We start from the raw sequence: 22,205 nt of genomic DNA on the forward strand, positions 1-22,205 counted from the left end.
TTTTTTTTTATTTTGGACTGTGTGTATGTGCATGCCAATCTGGCAAAATGTGCTAATCTGTTTAGTAAAATCCAACAGCCAATTAGCATGCGTGTTGCAAGTTTTGGAGAAAGGCCAAGGTTGTGTGTTCTCCCTTTCGCAGACGAGCATAATTGCACTGAAAAAGCACAGCTGGCATTTGTATCCCTGCCCCCACCTTAAGCTATTGTACCCTCAGGCAATATACTGATCTACAGTTGGCTTGTGGTGGCAGACAGGCACCTCTGCATGGTAGCTCTGCTGGACTGGTGTGTGAATGTTTGAGCAAATGGGTCAAAAGAGGAAAAACAAGGTAAAGAGCTTTCCAAAACAGACGGGTCAAAAGGCGCTTGCAATTATAAGCAAAAGGTCATTTGCACATAATAGCCATAAATACTAAATAGCTGCAAATATTAAGAACATTTATGAAAAAGCCCCAACATAAAACCAGACCAGGCGGCGCTGCAGCACCTAACTGCTCAAAATAAGCAATAAATGGAGGTTTCCATGAGTGGACAGGGGGCTGGTTTTGATCCATTTCTTCATAATGACAAGATAATTGTTTGATTGAAGATATTTAAAGTGCATCAAATGGAATACTGTATTAGTTTTACACTATTAAAAATGATATGAAGTCACAGGACTACAATGCAAGGCACTGAAAGAGAAGTGAGCATGATGCATATAACGCAGGAGGAAATAAACTGTTAACTATTGTTTAAAGTTTTTCGGACGCGGGTCTAAGGAGTTGGACCCTGACTTGAGAGAAGAAATTTCAAAAGCCAATTAAAACATGATTATTACAGGAAAGGTATAATATCATAATGAAAAGTGGGATTATAGTCTATATGGAACGATCTTGAACTTCAAGGAAGCAAAGAATGAGCATCGCAAACCAAATGTTAGAAAACATATCCGGTCATGAGGGTTTGTTCCTTGGCCCTCCTCTCATGCATTTGACTCTTATGACTCTCTCTTTTATTTTTTATAATTTACAAAAGTGGTGTAATTTGCATTGCAAATTGCAATAAAGCAACAGTTTTCCCTCCAGTGGCTTTACAGAAGCTTCAGTAATGAATCTGAGACAAATGACAGAGTTGTGCCATGACAAATGACTCTTACCAATGTTGACCTCGTCATCTGTCTCAGCATCACCTATGCACTCAAACTGGAACTCCTGCAACGACTGGGAGAACTTCTGGACAGCAGCAGAAAGACCTGGAAAACGAACAGAGCAGAAGATAAAGTGGAGCACATCTGAATCTGTCACTAAATAAAAACAACCAATGTATTTGTTTTTATGTTAACTTGTTTCCAGTAACTTGTGCTCCAGAAAAGTAATTGAGTAATTAAGACGAAATGTTCTTTATTTTGCTACTGCATAAAAAAAAACAAAAAAAACTGCGGTCTAATTGTTTTCTGTTTATTTACGAAAGGACTGGTGTCGCTTTCTGGAACCGGAGCACAAGCCATGGGGACATGAGAACGCCACTGGCTCAAAGCTTGGAAATAAAAATGATGCCAAATTATATTCACAGACTAAATCAAACAAAAATCCTCCAGCGGTCTGCCAACACCTGCTCTCTGGCCAAATATGGGAAGCCTCAAAGCCCCTTCGCTATGAACCAAAAGTCATATGGTAAACAGAGTCGCTTCGCAAGGAGGCCGAGTCAACAACCACCGAGCTCCGAAATCCTGACTAAGTGTGTGCCAAAGACAAGCACACACGAAGAGCTCCCTATAATCACAAAACACCTTTAATGACTGCAGCTTCCAGCAGTTTGTAAAAGACTTAATGGTAACTTTAAGTGGTGTCATTAGTTAAATAATTATTTTTTTCATTTGTGGAGAGGGTATGTGGGGCTTTTTTCTCCTTTTAGTTGTCAGGCAATAGCAGCCCAACAATTAACACTTAATTTGCATTAAAATGATGCAGATGAATGAATTCACCTGCACCTTGAAATGTATTATATTGTATTACATTATATTAATCATGCAGTGTTTTGGAAATCAATACAAAATGAAGAACAGAGGGTAGGGGATGCATGGTTGAGACAGAGACCCAAATTTTAAGGCATCAATGTTTAATATCTCAAGTAGTATTTTATATATGCAGTATATTTATAATAGCTGGAGGTTTCAGGTTTCAGTTCATTGTGCTATAAAATGCCACTACATGCCAGGAAAACACATAGTACTGCCCCTTCAGTCGTGTGTTAACTCCAGGAGAATGTATAACTTCTATACCTAGTTAAATCCTACCACATACCTACTCAATGAAACCATTTGGCTTCAGTAAAACTTGGATCGGTTCACTAATGTCAAATATGTGAAAAGTTAGAAGTCTCAGGACCCAGGATATGTTAATGCAGCACTGGATGATTCACAGTGAGGGGTGACAGCTCTTTGAGCACTCACTGTTCTTCCCTCAAGTGCCAGGAACTGTATGTTTTTTTGTTTTTTTGGGGGGTGGGGGGAACCATGTGGTGACTGGTGCCAAGAAAACCTTCCTTCCAGACCTTGTCTTTAATGCAGGCAGGGGACAAACTCACACAGTTTCAAGCAAAAGTTGTTCTTGACAGTGTCTGGGAACAGAGTAAAATAATATCCTTTTAAGACCGACTGTCAAACTCCATGCTCACTGACATTCACACATCAGTAACCGTGAAAGTGACTGGAATAATAACCAACGATAGTTTATTGATTAGAATTCTTGCTTTTGTCCGTAAGATTTGGGCCTAAAGGAAAATTCCTACCTTCGTGCTAAAATTGATAAACACTAGAGTTGAAATCAATCTTGGAAATCTCTCCTCGCAAAGAACTTTGGATGTTTATTTCATTCCAGGCGTTTAACTGTGATTTAATGTCCTATTTTTGTATCTGTGGAATATTTCAAAACATCTTGAGAAAAGACAGAAAACATTACTCATTAGATGAATGTCTTTACTCTAGGCGAGGGATGTCAATGGGAAAACACTCCAATATTCTTTAAAACCCAATTATATAACACATTAGTGATCTATTAACAGAGCAGGTATAAAGTGTATATTTATGTGTGTACAGATTTTAGATTGCTTTTCCAGCAGAACCAATAATATTATCTGCCATTTATATAATGTTTGCTTGACTCAAGAGGGAAACTACATTTCATTGATAATTACTGTAATTTGTGGGATTCTTAAAATTTGTAATTTTCTTAGAGTTTACTGCCAGTTTGTATACAGACTAGCTGTGTATTTACACAAGAAAATTACTAAATAATAAACAGCAGCCTTCAAAAAGACCAAATAGCACATAAATCATGTGTAAAGAACTTCAACCTATTTTGGTTGATAGATCACTTTTTAAATAAAAATAAAAAAGCTGCAATATGCAAGGTTTTGAAATAAAATGCAGATGTCCAAATCACAGTGCATCTCTGGTTTTTGTAAAACTTTGACAGGACGATAAGCATTATAAGGTGAGAAAATTTAGGAACATCTATTCATCGTCTACACATGCTTATCCGTGCCAAGTCGTGAGAGTGCTGGTGTGTTTCTTCAGCGTTCATTGGGTGAGGATATAACAACACTTGAGAATTTTAGAGAGATACATTGACTTAATATGCAGCTTTGGATTGCGAGAGTAAGCCAGAGTAGTCAGAGAGAAGCCAAGCATGCCACTCATTATTTTACTAAAACTGCAGTGTGCATTAGTGTGCATTCACCAGAGTTTATTATTTCCAAAAGGTGGCTTATTAAGTGTTTTGGATTAAGAGCATTCAAATGCAGACAGGACATCAGCAGGTAGATGCAGTTAGGAAGATTGTATAATAAATAAAATGAAAAATTTGCAGTCTTGAAATGAGAAAAATAAGAACAGGGAACAAAGATGAGAGCAACAGAAGAATCCATTAATGAGCAAAGAAACCAGGGAGTCTACATACAATGAAAGTGTGATGGTGACTTGGAAACCAGGCACATACAAATAAATAAAATTAATGGCAGCTGAGCCGGGAGAGGAGACGGTAAAAAGCTGAGAAGATAAACAGGAGGATCTGAACCAAATACAATAGGATCTACCAACAAAGGAAAACTCATAAAACTAAAATAAAAGTCTTAAACCAAAAAGTGAATGTTACAGAAGACTCTCAAATGACATGGTAAACTGAGATTGAAAGTTCAAAGGGATAATATATCAACTTTGCAGTACTCCACTTAGCCTTCCTGTTATCTAAGCAAAGCCTTACCCTCTCCCCCAGCCTGAATGAAACACAGGCATGTTTCGATATGTTGTAAATAATATTGTTACCTTTGAAATAGATTTTAGCAATTGTTTGTGTGCTTTCTCAGACTTCATATTAAAGCACATTGCACTCCCTAAAACATCTTGGTTTGAGTCCCTCAACAACAGCTCATGCACCAAAAAGTATTGAAGAGGAGGAACCGTGTGGTGTGTTCACTGACTTTAAAGAAGGCAGAATTTTATTTTCCTGAGTGCCTGTAACAAGCTAGTCATAGAAACTGACCAATTCCATACACCTGCCAATTTCTCTGTGCTTTAATTCAGATGCTGCCCATTAAAAAGAACTATTTCAATCACTGGTCACAGGTGTTGGGAGTTTCTCTTCTTCAAGAAGTGAAACAAGTGGCTGATCATTAGAGATCAATAAAGTGCTGCTCATTGCAGACGAAAACATACGGGGGAAAGCAGTATTTTGGGTATTTTGCCTCTGGCCAGTTACAGACTGAACCACATGCATTTATTTAAAAGAATATAAAAAAAAAAGTTTAAACATTTTAATCAAACAAATCACAGCACCACAAAATAAGCTTGTTAAATATGTTATTTGAATTCATTTAAGAACTTCCAAAAGTAAGATTTACCTTCCGCCTGCTGTTAAAACCACACAACATGAGCTATGTTTCTGGTAAGCACAAAAGGCCTCAGGAAAAAACCGCCGAATTTTCTTATAAACCCATTTTATAAGCACAGCCTTACACCTTTAACTTATCAGCACTGACTCACCAGTGGCCACGAGCAACTTTTCATTGTTTGCAGAGGGAGGAGAGCAACATGACCACTTAAGAATTAGAGGAGCTTTAACGGTCTAATATTCTGTGGGGAGAGACATGACTAGGTTATCATTTCCTGCACACAGCCTGCCTAAAATACAACCTCCCACTTTGTTTTTATTTTAGTCCTGGTGGGAAAAGAAACAAGACATTAAAAACAACATTCATTCAGACACGGAAAAACACCTCACTGTGCCTTTTAAGAACCCAGCGCATATTTGCATAAAAATCCATATTATAGAGATATTTAATGTTGCAAAACACTAAATATACATTTAATAAATGAAATGTATTTTTTTTTTGTTCTGTCTAAACCAAACCAGTGGCACTCCTGTATTGACTATTTTGCAATAACCACCAAACAGCATGTCAAGTGGATATTTCTGCTTTCTGATCTGAATTTTGATCCAAATATGTTACATATACTCTACGAGAAAATCTGCTAATGGGCAACTTTTTTTCTGGAGAAATAATGTTCCAGAGAAAAATCTGTGAATAGGTGAATTTGTGAAATCTGAACTGTGGATAGATGGGGCTCCACTGACCTTTATTGTTTCTTTATTGTATGTCAACCCTCCTTGTAATTAGCAGTGTTTTGTCATCTCTCTACTCAGATCCTTGTTGTTGTGCCCTTTCACATTTAAGTTGATGAGTCTCACCTGTTCCCACTCCATTAATCACTCCTCCCAGTACATGTGCTCTTTCTACTGTATTAACTTATGCAACTGATGTCTGTTGGTTATGTTTCAGGCAGATGAGTGACTCTGTGAGTACAACAGGCTAACTCCAGAACTGCTTCTGTTACCTATTTCAATTCATGAAACAGACAGAAAAGACTGTAACTAGGGCTGAAATCCTCGAGTGATTCGAGTACCTCGATTATTAAAATTCCTCGAGGAAAATTGACCTGCCTCGAAGCTTCGTTAATTTATGTTTTATCCATTTACCGCACCGTGTTTCAGCCGGAACATTATTTGCGTTGCGCGGAGCTCTGACTTCCGTCTCTGAGTTGTTGACGGAAGCTACGTGTTAGCGGCATAACGTCCAATCTTCAAGTTCGACCCGCGGGGATTTTACTGATTGGTGATAATTCCAGGTTTTCATTGTTTTTGTGGGACCAATAAACATCCTTAAAATGACCGGCGCGATGCCGGGAGTTCAGCAGCTTGAGCGGAGAGACTGAACACGGCGGGCGGCTGAGGGKTGMWGCTTACAGGGTAAGAGCAGCTTTACGGACCGAACCGCACAATAAACTTATATTATCCCGGTCTGAACAAACGGGAGGCGGAACATGGCTGGTAGATGAGTTTCTGAACGGAGGAGCCGTAAATATCCCGTATTGCTCCCCCGGTCTACAAAAAAGTAACTGGTAGGGAAGCTCAAATGTGGAAAAAATAGACTGATGTTGATATCCGATAGTAACACTGGTGTTATGGAAGATTTACCAATATTGTATTTCATAATTGTTTTTATCCGATTACTCGATTAATCGTAAGAAAAATCTATAGATTACTCGATTACTAAAATAATCGTTTACAAAAGCCCTAACTGTAACACTTAAAGCCCTTATTTTAACATCATAAGTTTAGTTATTTCACCAGAAAAAGTCATTCTGACACTGAGCATTACTTCATAAGAATTTACTGAGAGGAGAAATCTTGTTTTAATATATCAGTATTTTCGTGCCATGTACTCATTCTACCCCTACTTTTTTATTGTCAAAAGTAATTGCTTAAATCTTTCACTCCAGTTTCTGTTTGCCAACAGCAGATAACATATCCACTTTAACATTAATATTATGCCCTTCCATTGTGCTTCATTCTTTTTTTATATTCTGGTAAAGACAGCTAGTGTGAGGCCTTGAAAGAGAGCTCAAGCACAAATTCTTAAGCAGAAACGAGTAGGATGAAAAGCATATAATTACGCACATCCACGCCAGCATCTGTGAAACAACTTTTACAGGTTTGATTCAGACTTGCAAATCTCGAGTTAAACCAACCCCCGCCCCCGGTTTTTCATAGATGGTAACTAATTAGTCTTCTGTCACATGAACAGTGACTACAGTTTACTCTGTATCACTGCATGCTTCTCCTACTGTGCAAGAAAGGGGTCTTTTAAGTTCTGCGCTGTTTGAAGTGAAGATATGGCCGCTGATGAGAGGCGAAAGCAGACGAGAAGCAATTAGTGAGTCACTGTGCAAGTGACAAAATGTACATTTAAACTGTGGTGGATGGCAACGAAAATGTCAGTGTTTTTAGAGCCCCTATCTTGTTTTGCATTTAATTATAATTCTAAATGAATTATGAAATGTTAAAAGCACTTTGTGTGTTGTTCAGGGACATGGGCTTCTCCTATGTAACTGTGGCTTATAGCAATTCAGAATGAGATGTCTAGTGAAAAAAAATGACAATTAAATGATTAAAACTCTCAGCTAGCATGGTTAATTCTGGGGCCATATAACTACTTTATTATTTTTCTCCTCAAACGTTAGATTTACAACCCATTTTGTCTCCATGTGGAGGCGCTTTATCTGTATTTATGCAATGTGGAAGACATTGGAACGTTGCAAATAATTTCAAATGGCACAAAACATTACCTAATTCTTGGGGGACTGAAGTACATTGTTGGCTTAGTTATAAAAAAGAATAATGGTGACTTTAAAAATCATGTAAAATTCGGTAGCTGAACCTGATGCTTGTTTCAGTGCAAATATGTCATGTGTTTGGAAAACACTTCTGTAGAGTTTTTGTTAAAATTGCAGAAGGAGAACAGATATTTTCCCCCCAGAGGGAAAAGTTTTGCTAGTGGTCCATGTGGTGTCCTGAAAATTACCCAGTTTTGTTCACAACCTGAGAAACTCGTGTTGCTACTTTAAAATACCCTATGATTTTTGTTTTGCTCCTGACCCCGACCTCATCAATGTGAATGTTTTTCCAAATGCAGATTTTCTACAATATTGTCACCTCATGTCAGCATTTGAACTGAAATTTTTATGGAAAAGCTGTAAATATGTTTAGACAGATTTTTAGGGGAGGTTTAAAAAGCACTGAATGTGGTGTGTATATGTCAACTAGATATCCTAACGGCACCACAAACGATGACAAAAGGCCAAGATAGGTGACACACATACTATATTATATTATGGTACATTTGCTGCTTCAACTATTAAAACAGATATGTATATTTAGAGGGGGACTCAAGTACTCGATGATGCTAGCTATAGTGGACCCCTGGTATTCATTGGGGTTAAAGACTCCAACCACCAGCAAACTCCATGGATGTGCAAAAACACAAATTTCCTTAGTTCCAGAAATGAAAAAAAAAAAAAAAAAGTTTTGTATCATTTCTCTTACTGTTGTGGTTTCTGAGTTTGCACAGGTTGTTCTTGATATCCTCTGGGAGTCATCTTTTTTATGTGATATCTGACAGCAATATTTTTTTGATTGATCAAAAAATGTAATGGGAGGAAACTATCAAGACTTTCTAGACGTTCTGCTCTTGATCTTTTTGGAGGGGGGGGGGGGTTAAATGTCCAGGTCAGAACAAACATTGTGGTTTTTTTTCTCAATACCAAAATTAACAAATTTATCTTTGCTTAGTATGTAAAGGCCTCGACTAAAAGGACCAGATTTAGATCAGGAATGTGTTTTAGAAAGGTATTTTACTGTACTTTATACTTAGATCATAAATCCAGGGACTTACACTGTACTTGTCAAACATATTCTCTTGATTATGACTGGCCACAGAAAAATGTAGCACAGCGAGTCTGCTCTGAGTGCCACTGAGAGGAACTTTTCTAGAAGATGCATTGTGCCATTGATGTGCTTCCATCATAAGCTGCAGATTTTAGATCAATAAAGATATGCAGTTGTCTGGTTGTTCTCCAAGGACCATCAATAATGGATGATCTTTTAGCTCTGGCATACTGACAAGCCGCACCCTCACAAGAGAAACTCATGCCCCTGTCAAATAAAGGCATTATTTTTATTTTGAAGGAAAAGAAAGAAATGGGTGTTGCAGCTTGAAAAACAGGGTCGTCTTCCCATTTTTGCCAATTGCGTCCAATTTCTTTCCTTGTATTGTCCTATCAAGGGTCCTGAAGGTGCTGCAGCCTTTAGATAGTCACTGGACAAAAGGTGAAGTACACACTGATGCGTCTTCAGGTCGTCCATCACAAGCAACCAACCACAAAATTAGGTCAATCTATTTACCTAACAAATGGCTGATTCACACGGCGAATTGATTATGCTGCTTTTTGACCCGATTTTCCCCTTCCAACAATTTTAAGGACATTCTGATTATCATGCTGGCTCTAAAGATAATTTTATGAGATATTTCTTTGGTATCTGTTCTCAGTTTCCTAAATAAATATCTCCGATTTGGCCCCGTTATCCTCCCTCTGTTTAATAAAAAACGACTGAAGCAGTTAGTCAAGCATGAACTCAAATGAACTTATGAATCATATGTCATTGCAATTTTTAGATGGTTTCTAACCAAGTTTGCATGAACTTACAACCTTGAGTTATAACGTAACCTTGACATTTTGGCATATACCTAATTACATTTCAGTATAAATATTTAAATATCTATAAAATAATAATACTTTTACAAGACTTATTCATCTAAAGTTAATTTAATATAATTTATGGGTGGCACAAAAAAAAACTTACTTTGACAACTCAGTGACAAAATCCGCAGTGCCTCAGAAAAACATGAACAGATTTTGTGCTTTTTCTTATATGTAAATGTTTTCATTCATATTTCTTGTGATAGAACATTAAAGCAGTGGATAATTAGGAAAGGGAATGACAATGATTGTAAAAGGTCTTTATAAATAAAATATCTAAATGTTACATAAATTTGTATTCAGACCTTTTAGTCAATGTAAGGACAATTGTAGCTGTCGTTCTTTTTGTGGCATCCCTCTTAGAGACTGAATTTTTTTTGCCAATTCTTCGTCTTCTCCACTCTTTTGTTTAATTTTGGTGTCTGTTAAAAGCAGTGACGTTTCTAGCCATTTGACTGCCCAGTGCACAAATACTTAGAGGTCAAAGTCATCAGAACTGTTTTACATTAATCACATCGTTTTAGAAAAATAGACTTTAACACTGCTGTTCAAAGTCGTAACTTTACCGTTTTAGTAATTACATTTTTTCACGATTTTATTTTGTTTAAAACAGTTTTGTGTTGCTTTAGTAAATATAAAAAATTGCTTCACTTTTTTCTACTGACTAAGATAATTCCAAAGCTTCTTCCTTGGCAGAAATAATCTGCGTGGCACTATTCCTGCCACCAACTTGAGTACTCAGTGACCAATTTGTGCACGCAGTGAGACTGATCAGAGCGCATACGGCGCATTGCTGAACCAACAATAAATCTCACACACGCTTGCTCAATAGTGTTCTGGAACGCGCTCTCGTTCTGGCAGACTCCTGTCAAACTTGAGATGCCTACTTGGCTCTGCGCGCCGTCTGGGAGCGCGGAAACAACGCTCCTGCTCTCAGCGCTCAGAACAAGAAGCTTTAGGTTCTGACCAAACGTGAGACTGAAGTTCACCAAGAGGTGGGGGGAACCACCACCACCACGAGACTGGAGATAGGGCTGCACAAGAAATTCATCATTTTCTTCAATACAATAAGTTGTATTGAATTGATGAAGATGCTTTGTATATTTTTATGTTTAAAATCTTATTAATATTTCTATAGAGCCCAGCGTACAGTGCATCATGCGCGTGGGCAGAGCCACTGCACTGGTTTTAGACATAACAATGTTTAACTTTGGATTGAAAAGATGAGGGAACAATTCTGCAATATTGCAAATTAAAACAAGTAACAAATAGAGCAGATCTATTAATGAATTTAAAAACTAATTACTGTGCTTTCTACTTTATTTATGTCATTACATTTTATATTCATTAGTTACTGACAACAATTCATAAAAAGACATGCAGGAGCAATGAAAAAATTGCTTTAAGTCAAGACAAATGACAAAAATAAGGTAAAAACTATGGAGAAAAAGAAAAGCCTTTAGTAGGGATGAGAGTCTCCATGGTTGCCTGCCTTTTCAGATCCAGCAGGGGAAGGAATTTGGCACCTATCACTTTCAATATGTGAAGCATGTGTGAAAAAGAGCGGTGCTCTTCAGGCTCGAGATGCTTTCACTCTTCAGATGTTGCTTAGCTGAGAGCAAAGTAATCAAAGTACGGCATAAGTAACAAAGGTAAAACCATTTTTTTGACTTTTACAATCATGTATAATAAATGTACATTCTTTTGGCAATTACTCAAAAAGATATTAATTACTGAAATGGCAAAACTCTCCACCTCACCATGGATGTTGCCTTACCGTGTTTGCCCTGTAGTAAAGGCTGTTATTACAGGTATCTACCACCTATAGAATGCTCCACCATTCCTTTGTGCAGGTTTTCATTACAGCGTTGAGCTCTGAACATCCAGGAAACACATGACTGGTTGCAGGGCCCACCCCACTTAGTGCCCAGCGAGAGAGATATGAGAAAGGACTAAACCTGTCAGTCACCACACAGCAAACTCCCCTGGGTACAACCTTTATCTCATCTCCAAGGCAACCACATACTACCAAATCCCATCTGCTGACAGCCCCAGACATAACACAAGACAAGGCGGCAGAAGAATCTGCAGGTTTCTTGCAAGATGATAAGTTGCATCCATATTTTAGTACATATCAGGACATGGACAAGAGGCAGGGTGGGATATATAATTGCAAATGTGGATTCATTCAAAATTAGATTGACTAATGAATTAAAAAGTAAATGAAAGGCTAACGTGTTCTTTCCAGGATAGAAAGAGACAAACGGGGAAACAGAGCGGCTGGCTGTCATTCTGTGAATTTCAGGTCATTAAAAATGCTTTTTGTTTTCTTTCACTGTCAGCAGCAACTTGCAAGTTTTAGTAACATGGGTGGTAGTTAGCACACTCATACAGCAATGTATTACTGGAATAGTATCGAGTCACACAAGCATTATTCACCGTAACACAATCAAATTAATACATTTCCATAGTTTGCAAGGGCAAAGTTAGCAAAATATCCATCATTTTGCCCGAGGCAGTACAGTGGAGCCGTGGTAAAATGCACCATTAGAGCAGATCCCTGGATTCTGCGGGGCTTCCTGTGTAGAGTGTGCATGTATTCCCTTCAGTTTTACTTCCAGAGTCCAGCGTGTGAATTACAGATTTTAAATTGGCAGCATGTGTGAGCACACAGAGTTGTCAGTCATGTTGTTTTAGCCCTGGATGGATCAGTGACCTCTCTGCTGTGCCCTGTGTGGGAAATCGTCAGCGGGGGAAGGTTTAAGCTTCGAACTGAGCATGCAAACAGAAACTTAATTCACTCATCTCCGGAGGGCACCAGCTCTCAAGGTGACAATTTTTTTTCACTGCTTCATTGGGGAATTTCTCTACTTCTGTTTGTGACAATATTGCACTGAAAAATGAGCAAAAAAAAGAAGAAAAAAAGTTTCTTTCATAGGATTTTCACTATAAAATTTAATGTTTGCAAATTAATATCCGTGTAACCCTGATATGTTTTTCAAAGAGATATTGTGGGTTGATCGGTTCAACTTTTTTGGCAGCAGTGAGACAAACGGGGTATGAAACTTTTTTGACAGGAACGCCTCTGCAGCTGTTTACCTGCATGGGGGAGGATTGATGATGCTTTGGGGCAGTGTCACAGCCAAAAGCAAGCAAAAAAACAAGCATTTATTCAAGCATTAGGATATCCACAGTCTACAAAGCAAATGGTAGAATTATGTTTCTGAACAAAACAAGTTAAACTACTTATGTATTTATGGGATGTCAACTCAAGGACTCACGGTTTCTACCTCACAACAGTTCGTCTTAACACTGCGAACTGAATATTCGATGCCGATATTCAACATCGGCATCGAGTGCATTTAGTTCCTACTCATGCTCCATATGCTACTATAAGGGATTCTATTTTTTTTTCTCTTTTAACTGAGACTTTTATAACCTTTGGCGATGTATGAAAAATAACAGGTGGCTACTTATGACAGAGTAGCTCCATGGCCAACTGCTGAGACGGCGGCCAGCTGACCAAGCTGGAACGCTTGAAAAACGGTGTGCATGGAAATGTGTGAAATGTCTTAGACCTGACCAGCATGAAACACCTACACCACTGTGTTTTCTTACTAATATTCATCTCTTTGACAACAGGACAGATTATTTACAGCTGCAAGTAGACACGCAGCACATACAGTAATTAGAGACCATCTCTGAATTCAGCTGGGGATACAATCAACACCCAGTTTACAGAAGATCCGCTGAAGATCCGGTTATAGATCACAGCCCACCGCAAATATCCATGAATACTTGAGACCCACTCTAAGAACTTACAATTACCTATTTTAATAGTTCAAACACAAAATGTACATTAAGACACATTGATACGCAGTCTTAGCACTAAAGCAGATGCTAATGTCAACATTGTTGGAGCTAGAGCTAATCAGCAGCTATGAGAATAAATGTCACTCCTAGATTTGCAAACACCAGGCAATAGCATGACCACTACTATCTTCCAGCTTCCCTTTCAACTGTCTAATCAAATTATTGATTATTCAGCTTCCCAAACTGCATCTTCAATCAAATATTTTAGATATGCTGTCATTCGTATAAAACAGACAAGTTTTCCACAAGTAATCCATAGTTACATTTCATAGAAAAATCTATAAATAGGTTGATCCACAAATACTGAACCACAAACCTTGGTCCTCTATAGGCTCTTTGATCAATATGACAAGTTGTGAATCTGCAGAAAAATATATCATGATGAAGTTGTCCACATCTGAGTTTGAACCCAAAGCTGTGGTTAAAGTAAAACATTTTTTCAAACATTTTTCTCAGATAACAGTTGGTTACCACAGAGACACAATGCAGGGTGAGAGTCAACCTTTGCCAAGCAGCCACATCGACTTCTTAAGCAAATACACCTTCTGTTTGGACATTAATAGAAGACTTGTTGGCGTTGGGGGTTGGATGAAAATGGGGAAACTGATTCCAGATGAAAAAAGGAAGAAAGGCAGCAGCAGCTAAATAACCCGGAGACGAGTGTAGAATATTATCAGAATACCATCTCTGACCGAACAACTCGCTGAACCTTGAAGCAGATAAGGCTAAAGCATTAGAAGAACACACCAGAGGCATCTCTTTGTCAGTAAGGATTAGGAAACTGTAGGTACAATTCAGACAGGTTTAGCACAAGTGGACGATAAAAGATCAGAACAACTGTGCCTGGTTCATTGAGTCTCAGTAGCAGCTGTGACATTAAGACGGTACGGTCTGACTTTGGTAGGGTTGAAGATATAATCTATTTTCTGATGCATCAGAACATGGACATCGACAACTGACAAAATTAAAGACTTTGGAAGCTAAAATGCTAATGCCAGATCATTRTTCTAAATAAATAAAGGCTCTAGTGGCCTTTACTTGATAGTTAATTGACAGGAAGGTGGGTAATGAGAGAAGGGGGAAGACATGCAGCAAGGGTCGCCAAGGCCGGGAATCGAACCTGCGACAGCTGCGTTGAGGACTAAGGCCTCCATATGTGGGTTGTGCTTAACCCCTGCACCACCATTGCACACCCCCTTGAATCACTGATGTGCAGCTAATAAAGCTGTGAGATGCCATTATATCAATATGGATATATTGATATAATATGGATATATTGATATTATATCAATATATTGATATAATATCAATATACTGATATAATATCAATATACTGTGTTTCCAACACTGTTTTAAATCTGCATCAAAAAGAATTTAGAAAGTACAATCAGTACCTAACAAAATAATGAATTACTTTAAAAACATTTTTTTTTAAATCCTTTAAAAGAAAAGTCAGTACAAATCTATCAAAAATAGGTTTAATAAAACAAGAGTTTGAAATATATCAGCTACATGCCAATGAATGAGAGCCATATTCTTATTTCCATATCTTCTCTCCTTTTGTTTCATGGTAATTAGGAGCTAAAAATAGATTGCCATTTTCTTGGCTCAACATTTCTTAGCAACAGAGATTACCCAAGCTTTCACCTGGCACTGTTCACAAAAATATGAAACAGACAAAAACATAATCATTGTGCTCCGTGTTACTTTGTGTGGTATTTTTCATTGACCCAAAGTAACCTTGTTCTTTTTAAAATCCATTTCAACGCTAGAAAAAAGTGTTCCCAGGGGTACATCAAATATTATTGTTTCATTATCCTGGAAGTGCACTACAAATAGAGAGGTGGCTTATGCAAAGTTGAATTATATTTAGTAACACTTAATTGCTTCAAGTTTCAGTGTAACAGGAGAGATGCCTGCAAGGCAAGTAAAACATTCGGACCCAAATTGCAGGCACACAAGTCATAACACTATTAAATCCTCTTAATATGAGTTCATACAGAAGGAAATTATTTTAAAGTTCATGTCACAGAAGGAAAGTTTACAAAGTCCAACATAATGCGAACTAAAGAAATAATTGGTTTACAGAGATTTAGATTTTTCCATATTTCTAAATATACATTAACTAAAAATGAGAACGAAAAAATCGGAAAACATAAGACTTCTTGTTCTTGAAAGAATAAAACAAAATGTTTCGTCTTTTGTCCACTATCCCTCTACAGCTTTATCTCTGGGCGGCTTTTTAGTGTCCAAACAAGAACTTTCTGATTCAAGGCCCTCCACAACATTTATATTAAATCAAGGTCTCATGACTTTAGGCTGACAAATTAACTTTACTCAGCTGAAAGGATCCTTTTTTGTCTATTATAACACTTTGCCACTTTAGTTTAAGCTTCAGAGTCAGATGTCACTTTTTTAAAATAAAAGTTACCTACTCAAGCTTTCAAGAAAGAATTAAAATGTGGTTAAAATTATTCTCTCCTTCTAAGTATTCTGGCATTTCCTAAACAAAAGTAACTTTTGATACCTTAGCAAGTCCAAAACAAGAAAAATGTAGTCAGATTTAATGTCAGATTTGTGTTTTATGAATTCGCTACACAGTGTTAGTAAACATCAGATTTCTAGTTTCAATCTAATACAGGACTTTAAGCCAAAATATATTAATGCCAAAATATGTGGAACTCAATAATCTCACTTTATAAAAACACACATTGACATTTCTGGTGACAGAGATATTGCTACATTTAATGCCACTTGCCTTAAACTTCCTTTTAAATTAATTCAAAAAATCAGCATTGACGTCATTTAGCCAACTACCACAGTTTTCTCTCCAAAAAAAAAACATTTTATCTCAGATAAGGTTAGTGTTATGCCTTATGAAATTCAAAATAATTGTACAGCAGTTCACAACTGTCACACTGAATGAAATGGTGTGAAAGAAAGGACAGCTTAATGTTTGCATTAAACAAAAAGTACAAAACATCTCAATTGAAATCAAAATTCATAGTAATGCAATGGGGTAGACGCACGAGATGGCATGTATCTTACAGGAGAACATTTATTCCTTAGATATTTAAAAAAGAAAAATTGTAGTTCTCTGATACAACCCCTTTTTCCAACAGGACACTGTTTGTGGCCTTAAGAAATTTTCTGACTTATGAAAACAAGACATTTTTACCAATCTACCTACAATTTCTTCCATTTACGGACACCACTCAGTTCAATTTTACTTTTTCTACACAGGCATATAATTTTTATCAAATAAATAAATGATGTTTGATGTTTTTTGCTAAAATATAAGGGCTTGTGTAACACCCACCAGTATTAAGCACAAAAGACATACAAAGCTATCTAACAAGGAACCCTTAATAATCAATCTGCTGCCCTTAAAACACTCCATTGTACGCTTTTAACAAAATTCAGCAGCAGACTAATTACCAAGCAACACATTTGTTGTGCTTTTACTCCTCTGCATATTTTTCAGCGGTTTTAATGAACTCTCTTCTCAGATTGGTGCATAAAAAATTTTAACATCTTTGTGTACCTGCATAAATGTGTTCCATTAAAAAGTTACACTCTGACGATTCATCTTCAGCTTGAAAGTGAACCGCACTTAGGCCTCTGCTCGCATGACTCACAGAGAATCCGTCGGCATTAACGTATCCCTGCACTTTGAATTCGCCTTTGTTATTTAGTGAGAAATTAAAAAAATAAAGTGCGGCTCTTTGGATGAGACCGCTCGCCGTGTGCCTGTACATCAACACTGTGTTAAGGAACACTAAAGCTACTTTATCTTGTCAGGGAGACTCTGGTGATTTCAGATGAGAAGGTCTTCAAAGGGGAGTGCTTCTATGCCCCCAGCTTAATGAGAGATGGGGAGATCTCTTTGATGCAACAGTAGGGTGCATTGTGCCACTTTGATTCCATTTGGAGGGATTGTAACCGGGGAGCGGCCCTTCAGGTAAGCCTTCTTTCACCTGCGTACGATCACAATTGCCTGTCATCTGCCCAGCAGGGGTGGAAGTGTTGCTGTGTGAGGGGAGCCTGCAGACTGAACCTTGCAAATGCTAAAAACAAAAGCCTTCTATCTCTATATTTGCCATTTTGTTACAGGCGTTTAATCAATCTATAAACTGTTTGCTGTGACTTTTCACCAGATTAAGCATTGACAAAAATTAAAGGAATGCTTACATATGGGGTGGCAAAGATATTTTTCAGCACATTTTTTATAGTTTACCAAACACTTAAGGCAAGAAAAACGCTTCAGCTACTGGAGAAGGAATCCTCAGACTACTTATGTTTTTAAACTTCAAATTAAAGACATATTTAATTTACTTTGCAAATATCCGATACAAGGCCATGGTTCACAACCAGAGAAAGGTTAACTGCTTCCTCCGACTCGAGGTCAGTCTCTGCCTGAAGCAAAGCAGCTGAGCTGCCTTGGCGGTTTGTCTTGTTACGGAAATAGCTGAGCCAAAAAGTGAAGCTGCTGTTTTTCTGGTCAATGTTCGATCTTAATCTGTGGTCATAGAGACAGCGATCATGACCAAAAGAACATCATCCCAAACCCAACCTGCCCCCAGTAAGCTTCTTCTGTAATGGGACTGGACCCAAACTTTAAGATAACATGAGGAACTACATTGGCTGATGGAACAAAGGAGCTGATGGACATAAAAGTATTCGTATTTTGACATCATGCTAAAATCATTATCAAATATTTGATATTAATTATCAAATTGTCAGGACATGCATATTCTTTTTTAATTAAATGCCAGAAAAAATGCCACATTTACCATGTCTTGTACGGAGTGATAAGACTAATTGAGCACATCCCCTCCTGCACCTGTTGCTGTCCCCCGTCAGCCTGCTAGCTGCAAGAAGTACGCCATCTCATTCTTACGAGGAAAGTTCCATTTCCAAATTTCATAAACTACAGTTGCCATGCAATGACTGGCATCTATTACGCAGCCAACTGCACCATGAGTATAATATCAGAACAATCCAGGGAATATCAGCTGTTTATGCACCTTCTGTTACTCTTTAATGAGGAGTACGGCAAGAAGAAATAAAATCCCTGTTCTTTTTTCAAATGAAAGAAGTTCAATTGTGTTGTGCATTTTTGCTTTCATTGTTTTGTGTAAACACAGTGATAATATTGCAACACTGTATCCTGAAAATCTGATGCCAGCCCAAAGCTAGTTACCATTTACCAAAAAAGGACATGAGGTGGTTAATAGTTTAACATGTGCATTATTTTCAGCTTGTTTACTTGGAAGTTCTTGACACAGGGTCTTTGATAAGAGGCTGATACAGTGCCACAGCCTATTTTAGAGCTCTAAAGAAAAGATCAGAGTTATTACCCCTGCAAGTCTGCCGGAATGAAAAAAGCCAGACGTGCCAGCCTCCACCATAAATCACCGGGGGTGCAGCCTTTGGACTGAGTTAGGAGATTTCCTTTTAAAAGGCACAGACAACACATTTAACAAAACTTCTGACAGGGACGTTCATGGCAAGGGGAAAGAAACACTTAAACACTAAGTGGAGCAGTACCTTAGCAGTAATAGCCAGCAAAGAACATCGTCCTTAACTTTATTCACATATTTTCTTTTGTTACACTCGGCGTCCAAGAGGTTGTCTTCTTTCCAATTTAATGTCTTTTCAACTGAAATGAATGTGACCTTTGCTTTTGTCCTTACTTTCTGGTTAGGGTTTTGCTCATAAACACAGACGACCACCTCAGTCTCCAGTCCTTAATCCTGTAGAAAAGCCATAGGATGAACTTAGAGTATTGAAAATGACTCAGGACAACATAGAAAAACTGTGCAAACAGGGATGACCAATGGATTCACTGTATACTCAAAGTTTCAGAAATTTTACAAGAATTGTGTCGTCCTGTCTGCAGAAAGGCACTGTACGAAGTGTCACCAGCAAAGTATCAGCACTAAATCCATCCATCCATTTTCTTTACACCCTTGTCCCTTAGTGGGATTGGGAGGGTTGCTGGTGCCTCTCAAGCTAATGATCCGGGCGAGAGGCGGGGTCACCCTAGACAGGTCGCCAGTCTGTCGCAGGGCAACACAGGACAAACAACGATGCACACACACACACTCACACCTAGGGACAATTTGGAGAGGCCAACTAACCTAACAGTCATGTTTTTGGACCGTGGGAGGAAACCGGAGTACCCGGAGAAAACCCACGCATGCACGGGGAGAACATGCAAACTCCATGCAGAAAGACCCGGGCTGGGAATCGAACCCACAACCTTCTTGCTGCAAGGCAACAGCTCTACCAACTGCGCCACTGTGCAGCCCTTCAACACCAAAACATTTAGCAAAATTTTGACTGACATTATTCCACTCCAATTAAAATGAAAAGTTCATTTTATTCTTTAAATGTAAAGTTAATCTAAAATTTGAGGGTTGCTATCTCACACAAATGAGTGTTGCTGACGAAGATTGTTTGCTACATAAAACGTGATCAGTGATATCCAACGTTAGATTTCAAACCAAACAATTGTGATGACTAAAGCTGTTTTTGTTTAAACACAGCGCTTCCCCTTAGTAAACGGCAGCAGAAAGCTACAAATGTAAAACTAAAGTGCAGCAATTTCATTCCGGCATGAAACAAACTTCCATCTCTCGCCTGAAAGTAACATGTTTCATTTTTCCTCTACGCCTCCGAAATGCAAACTGTTGTGCCTTTTTGTACATCCTCCCTAGTGTGCCACTCAGTGTGACAATCACTCTGACTGACAGAGTAAACAAAGAGTTCTCCGAAACAGACCTCAGACTGAATCCAAACACATTTTCCTGCCCAGTCTGAGGGGAAGCAGCTTTTAATCCCTTTATCAAAATCTATCCGCAAAAAAATATCCGAGCTCCTCGCCGAGCTTACTGCCTCACTCAGCTTTATTGCTAAACGAGTCACATAATGTGACCCCGTATTTCATTTCCACTACACGAGTTAAAATTCATATAAGTAGTCAAAGCTGCAGCAATACATTATAAATGCTATAATCCTGCAACACAAACTCAGTCTTAGTCACAGTCCAACAGGCGCAGACACTGAGAAAAACACATACACACACCCACACAGGGAAGGAGAATGATGTCAGGCCAAATGCTATCAGAGGGAGGATGGGGGATGGTTATACAAGCATGTTTACAGGACATTTCCTGTGGCTGTGCCTTGGGAGCATCATCTGTCCACAGACAAACAAATACAAGAGTCCCCAAAGCCCAACACTTTGTAAGGTTGAAAAAACAAAAATAGAAAATCTACACTTTAATTGGTTATTTAATTAAAAAGCAGCTAATTACGGCTGAACAAACCTATACAGCCACATCAGAACACGTTTCAAATAGGAGAAACGCTGTTTACAGATTAGCTAAACGCTGTTGTTTTTCCAGTAACGACCCCATGCGTGTCAGCCATTCATTACCGCATCTGTCCCAGGAAGGAAACATCAGTGTGTAGCGGGGTGAACAGGCGTGGGCACCGGGATGGTGGCAGAGACACAGTGTCAGATGGCATAATAACAGTTTCTCGTAAGGTCTCTGCCAAATCAGCATCACAGAAATATCAAGAGATTTAGATTTTGTAAAAGAACCCATAAGAAAAATATCCAAAATTAGCAGGCAATGTGCTGATAGTTATTATGGCAAAAGTAAAAAATAAAAACATTATTGGTGAGCTTACTGTCAGAACTGATGGTTAGATGTTGTCAACACAATGTTCATCGCCTTAGACTCCAACTTTACTCTGAATATTTATTATTCCTCCAAATGCTACAGTCACCATACATTGCACTGCAATTGAAAAAAACAAAAAACTCTTCCATTTTAATTTCATCGTCTCTTTCTGTGAAAACTTCAGATGATCCATACCGATCTGCTTTAGAAAGCTCTCTTGTTTCTTCCCCATTTTGGAGTGGGCAGGAGAAACTGGCCTCTCTTTGACATATTTACATCCCAGGGAAAGAAGAACTCAGGTAAAGTTTAAATAAATATTACATTATAATTATCACTTCAGTTATGATTTTTAACCTTCCCCCCAAAATGTACTCTTAATCATAGATATTTTCAAAATCTTCCAAGATTTTTCACCCTGACTTGATGCAAATACAGTAAATATGAAATCTGAACACGTTCCTGATCTCCTTGGTGACCAAATGACAAGAAGCCAAAAATAACAGGCTTTGTTAAAAAAGTCACACATTTAACAGCAATAAAATATTTAGATTGAAAGCAGGTCAGCCAAACTGTGCTTCATAGGCCAAGAATTATTGGCCTACAGCAATGATTATATAGAAGATTACAATATGATTACCACTGTGGTCTGTTTGATTGATCCAACATGATGAGATCTGCTGCAACACCAATAGGTCAATCAGTTAATATGTTGTTTATTCTCTTTCGTCTAAAGATTTGATGAAAAAGGCAGACACCACTTTTCTTCAGTTTTTTTCTGGATTATATAAATGTATGAAAAATGAGCTAATTTAAAGCTGATCTTACACAACAGATTAATTTAGCCAACTTTAACCTCATGGGAAAAACATTTCCTCTGATAGTTTAAAAGGATTTAAATACAGTCTCTGCAGGGAATTCTTATCTTTGCCTGAAAACGTGTGGATAAAACTAACTGATGTCTGATGGAACTGGTTTTATTTGTTAAGCCACTTAATATTC

The 22,205-nt window shown here is 38.0% G+C and overlaps 1 protein-coding gene across 5 annotated transcripts in view; it reads right to left on the reverse strand.

Annotated features, from left to right (window-relative positions):
* The window catches only part of arhgap42b (Rho GTPase activating protein 42b), a 115,177-nt gene that overhangs the window by 63,026 nt on the left and 29,946 nt on the right, over nucleotides 1–22,205 (reverse strand). For all 5 annotated transcript variants that reach the window (XM_008426418.1, XM_008426415.2, XM_008426417.2 and 2 more), the window contains one exon: nucleotides 1,141–1,236. In XM_008426418.1, the coding sequence (XP_008424640.1) occupies nucleotides 1,141–1,236 (96 nt within the window). The remainder of the gene's footprint in view (nucleotides 1–1,140; nucleotides 1,237–22,205) is intronic.

This window comes from Poecilia reticulata, linkage group LG13 (genome assembly GCF_000633615.1).
Source record: "Poecilia reticulata strain Guanapo linkage group LG13, Guppy_female_1.0+MT, whole genome shotgun sequence".
NCBI lineage: Eukaryota > Metazoa > Chordata > Actinopteri > Cyprinodontiformes > Poeciliidae > Poecilia > Poecilia reticulata.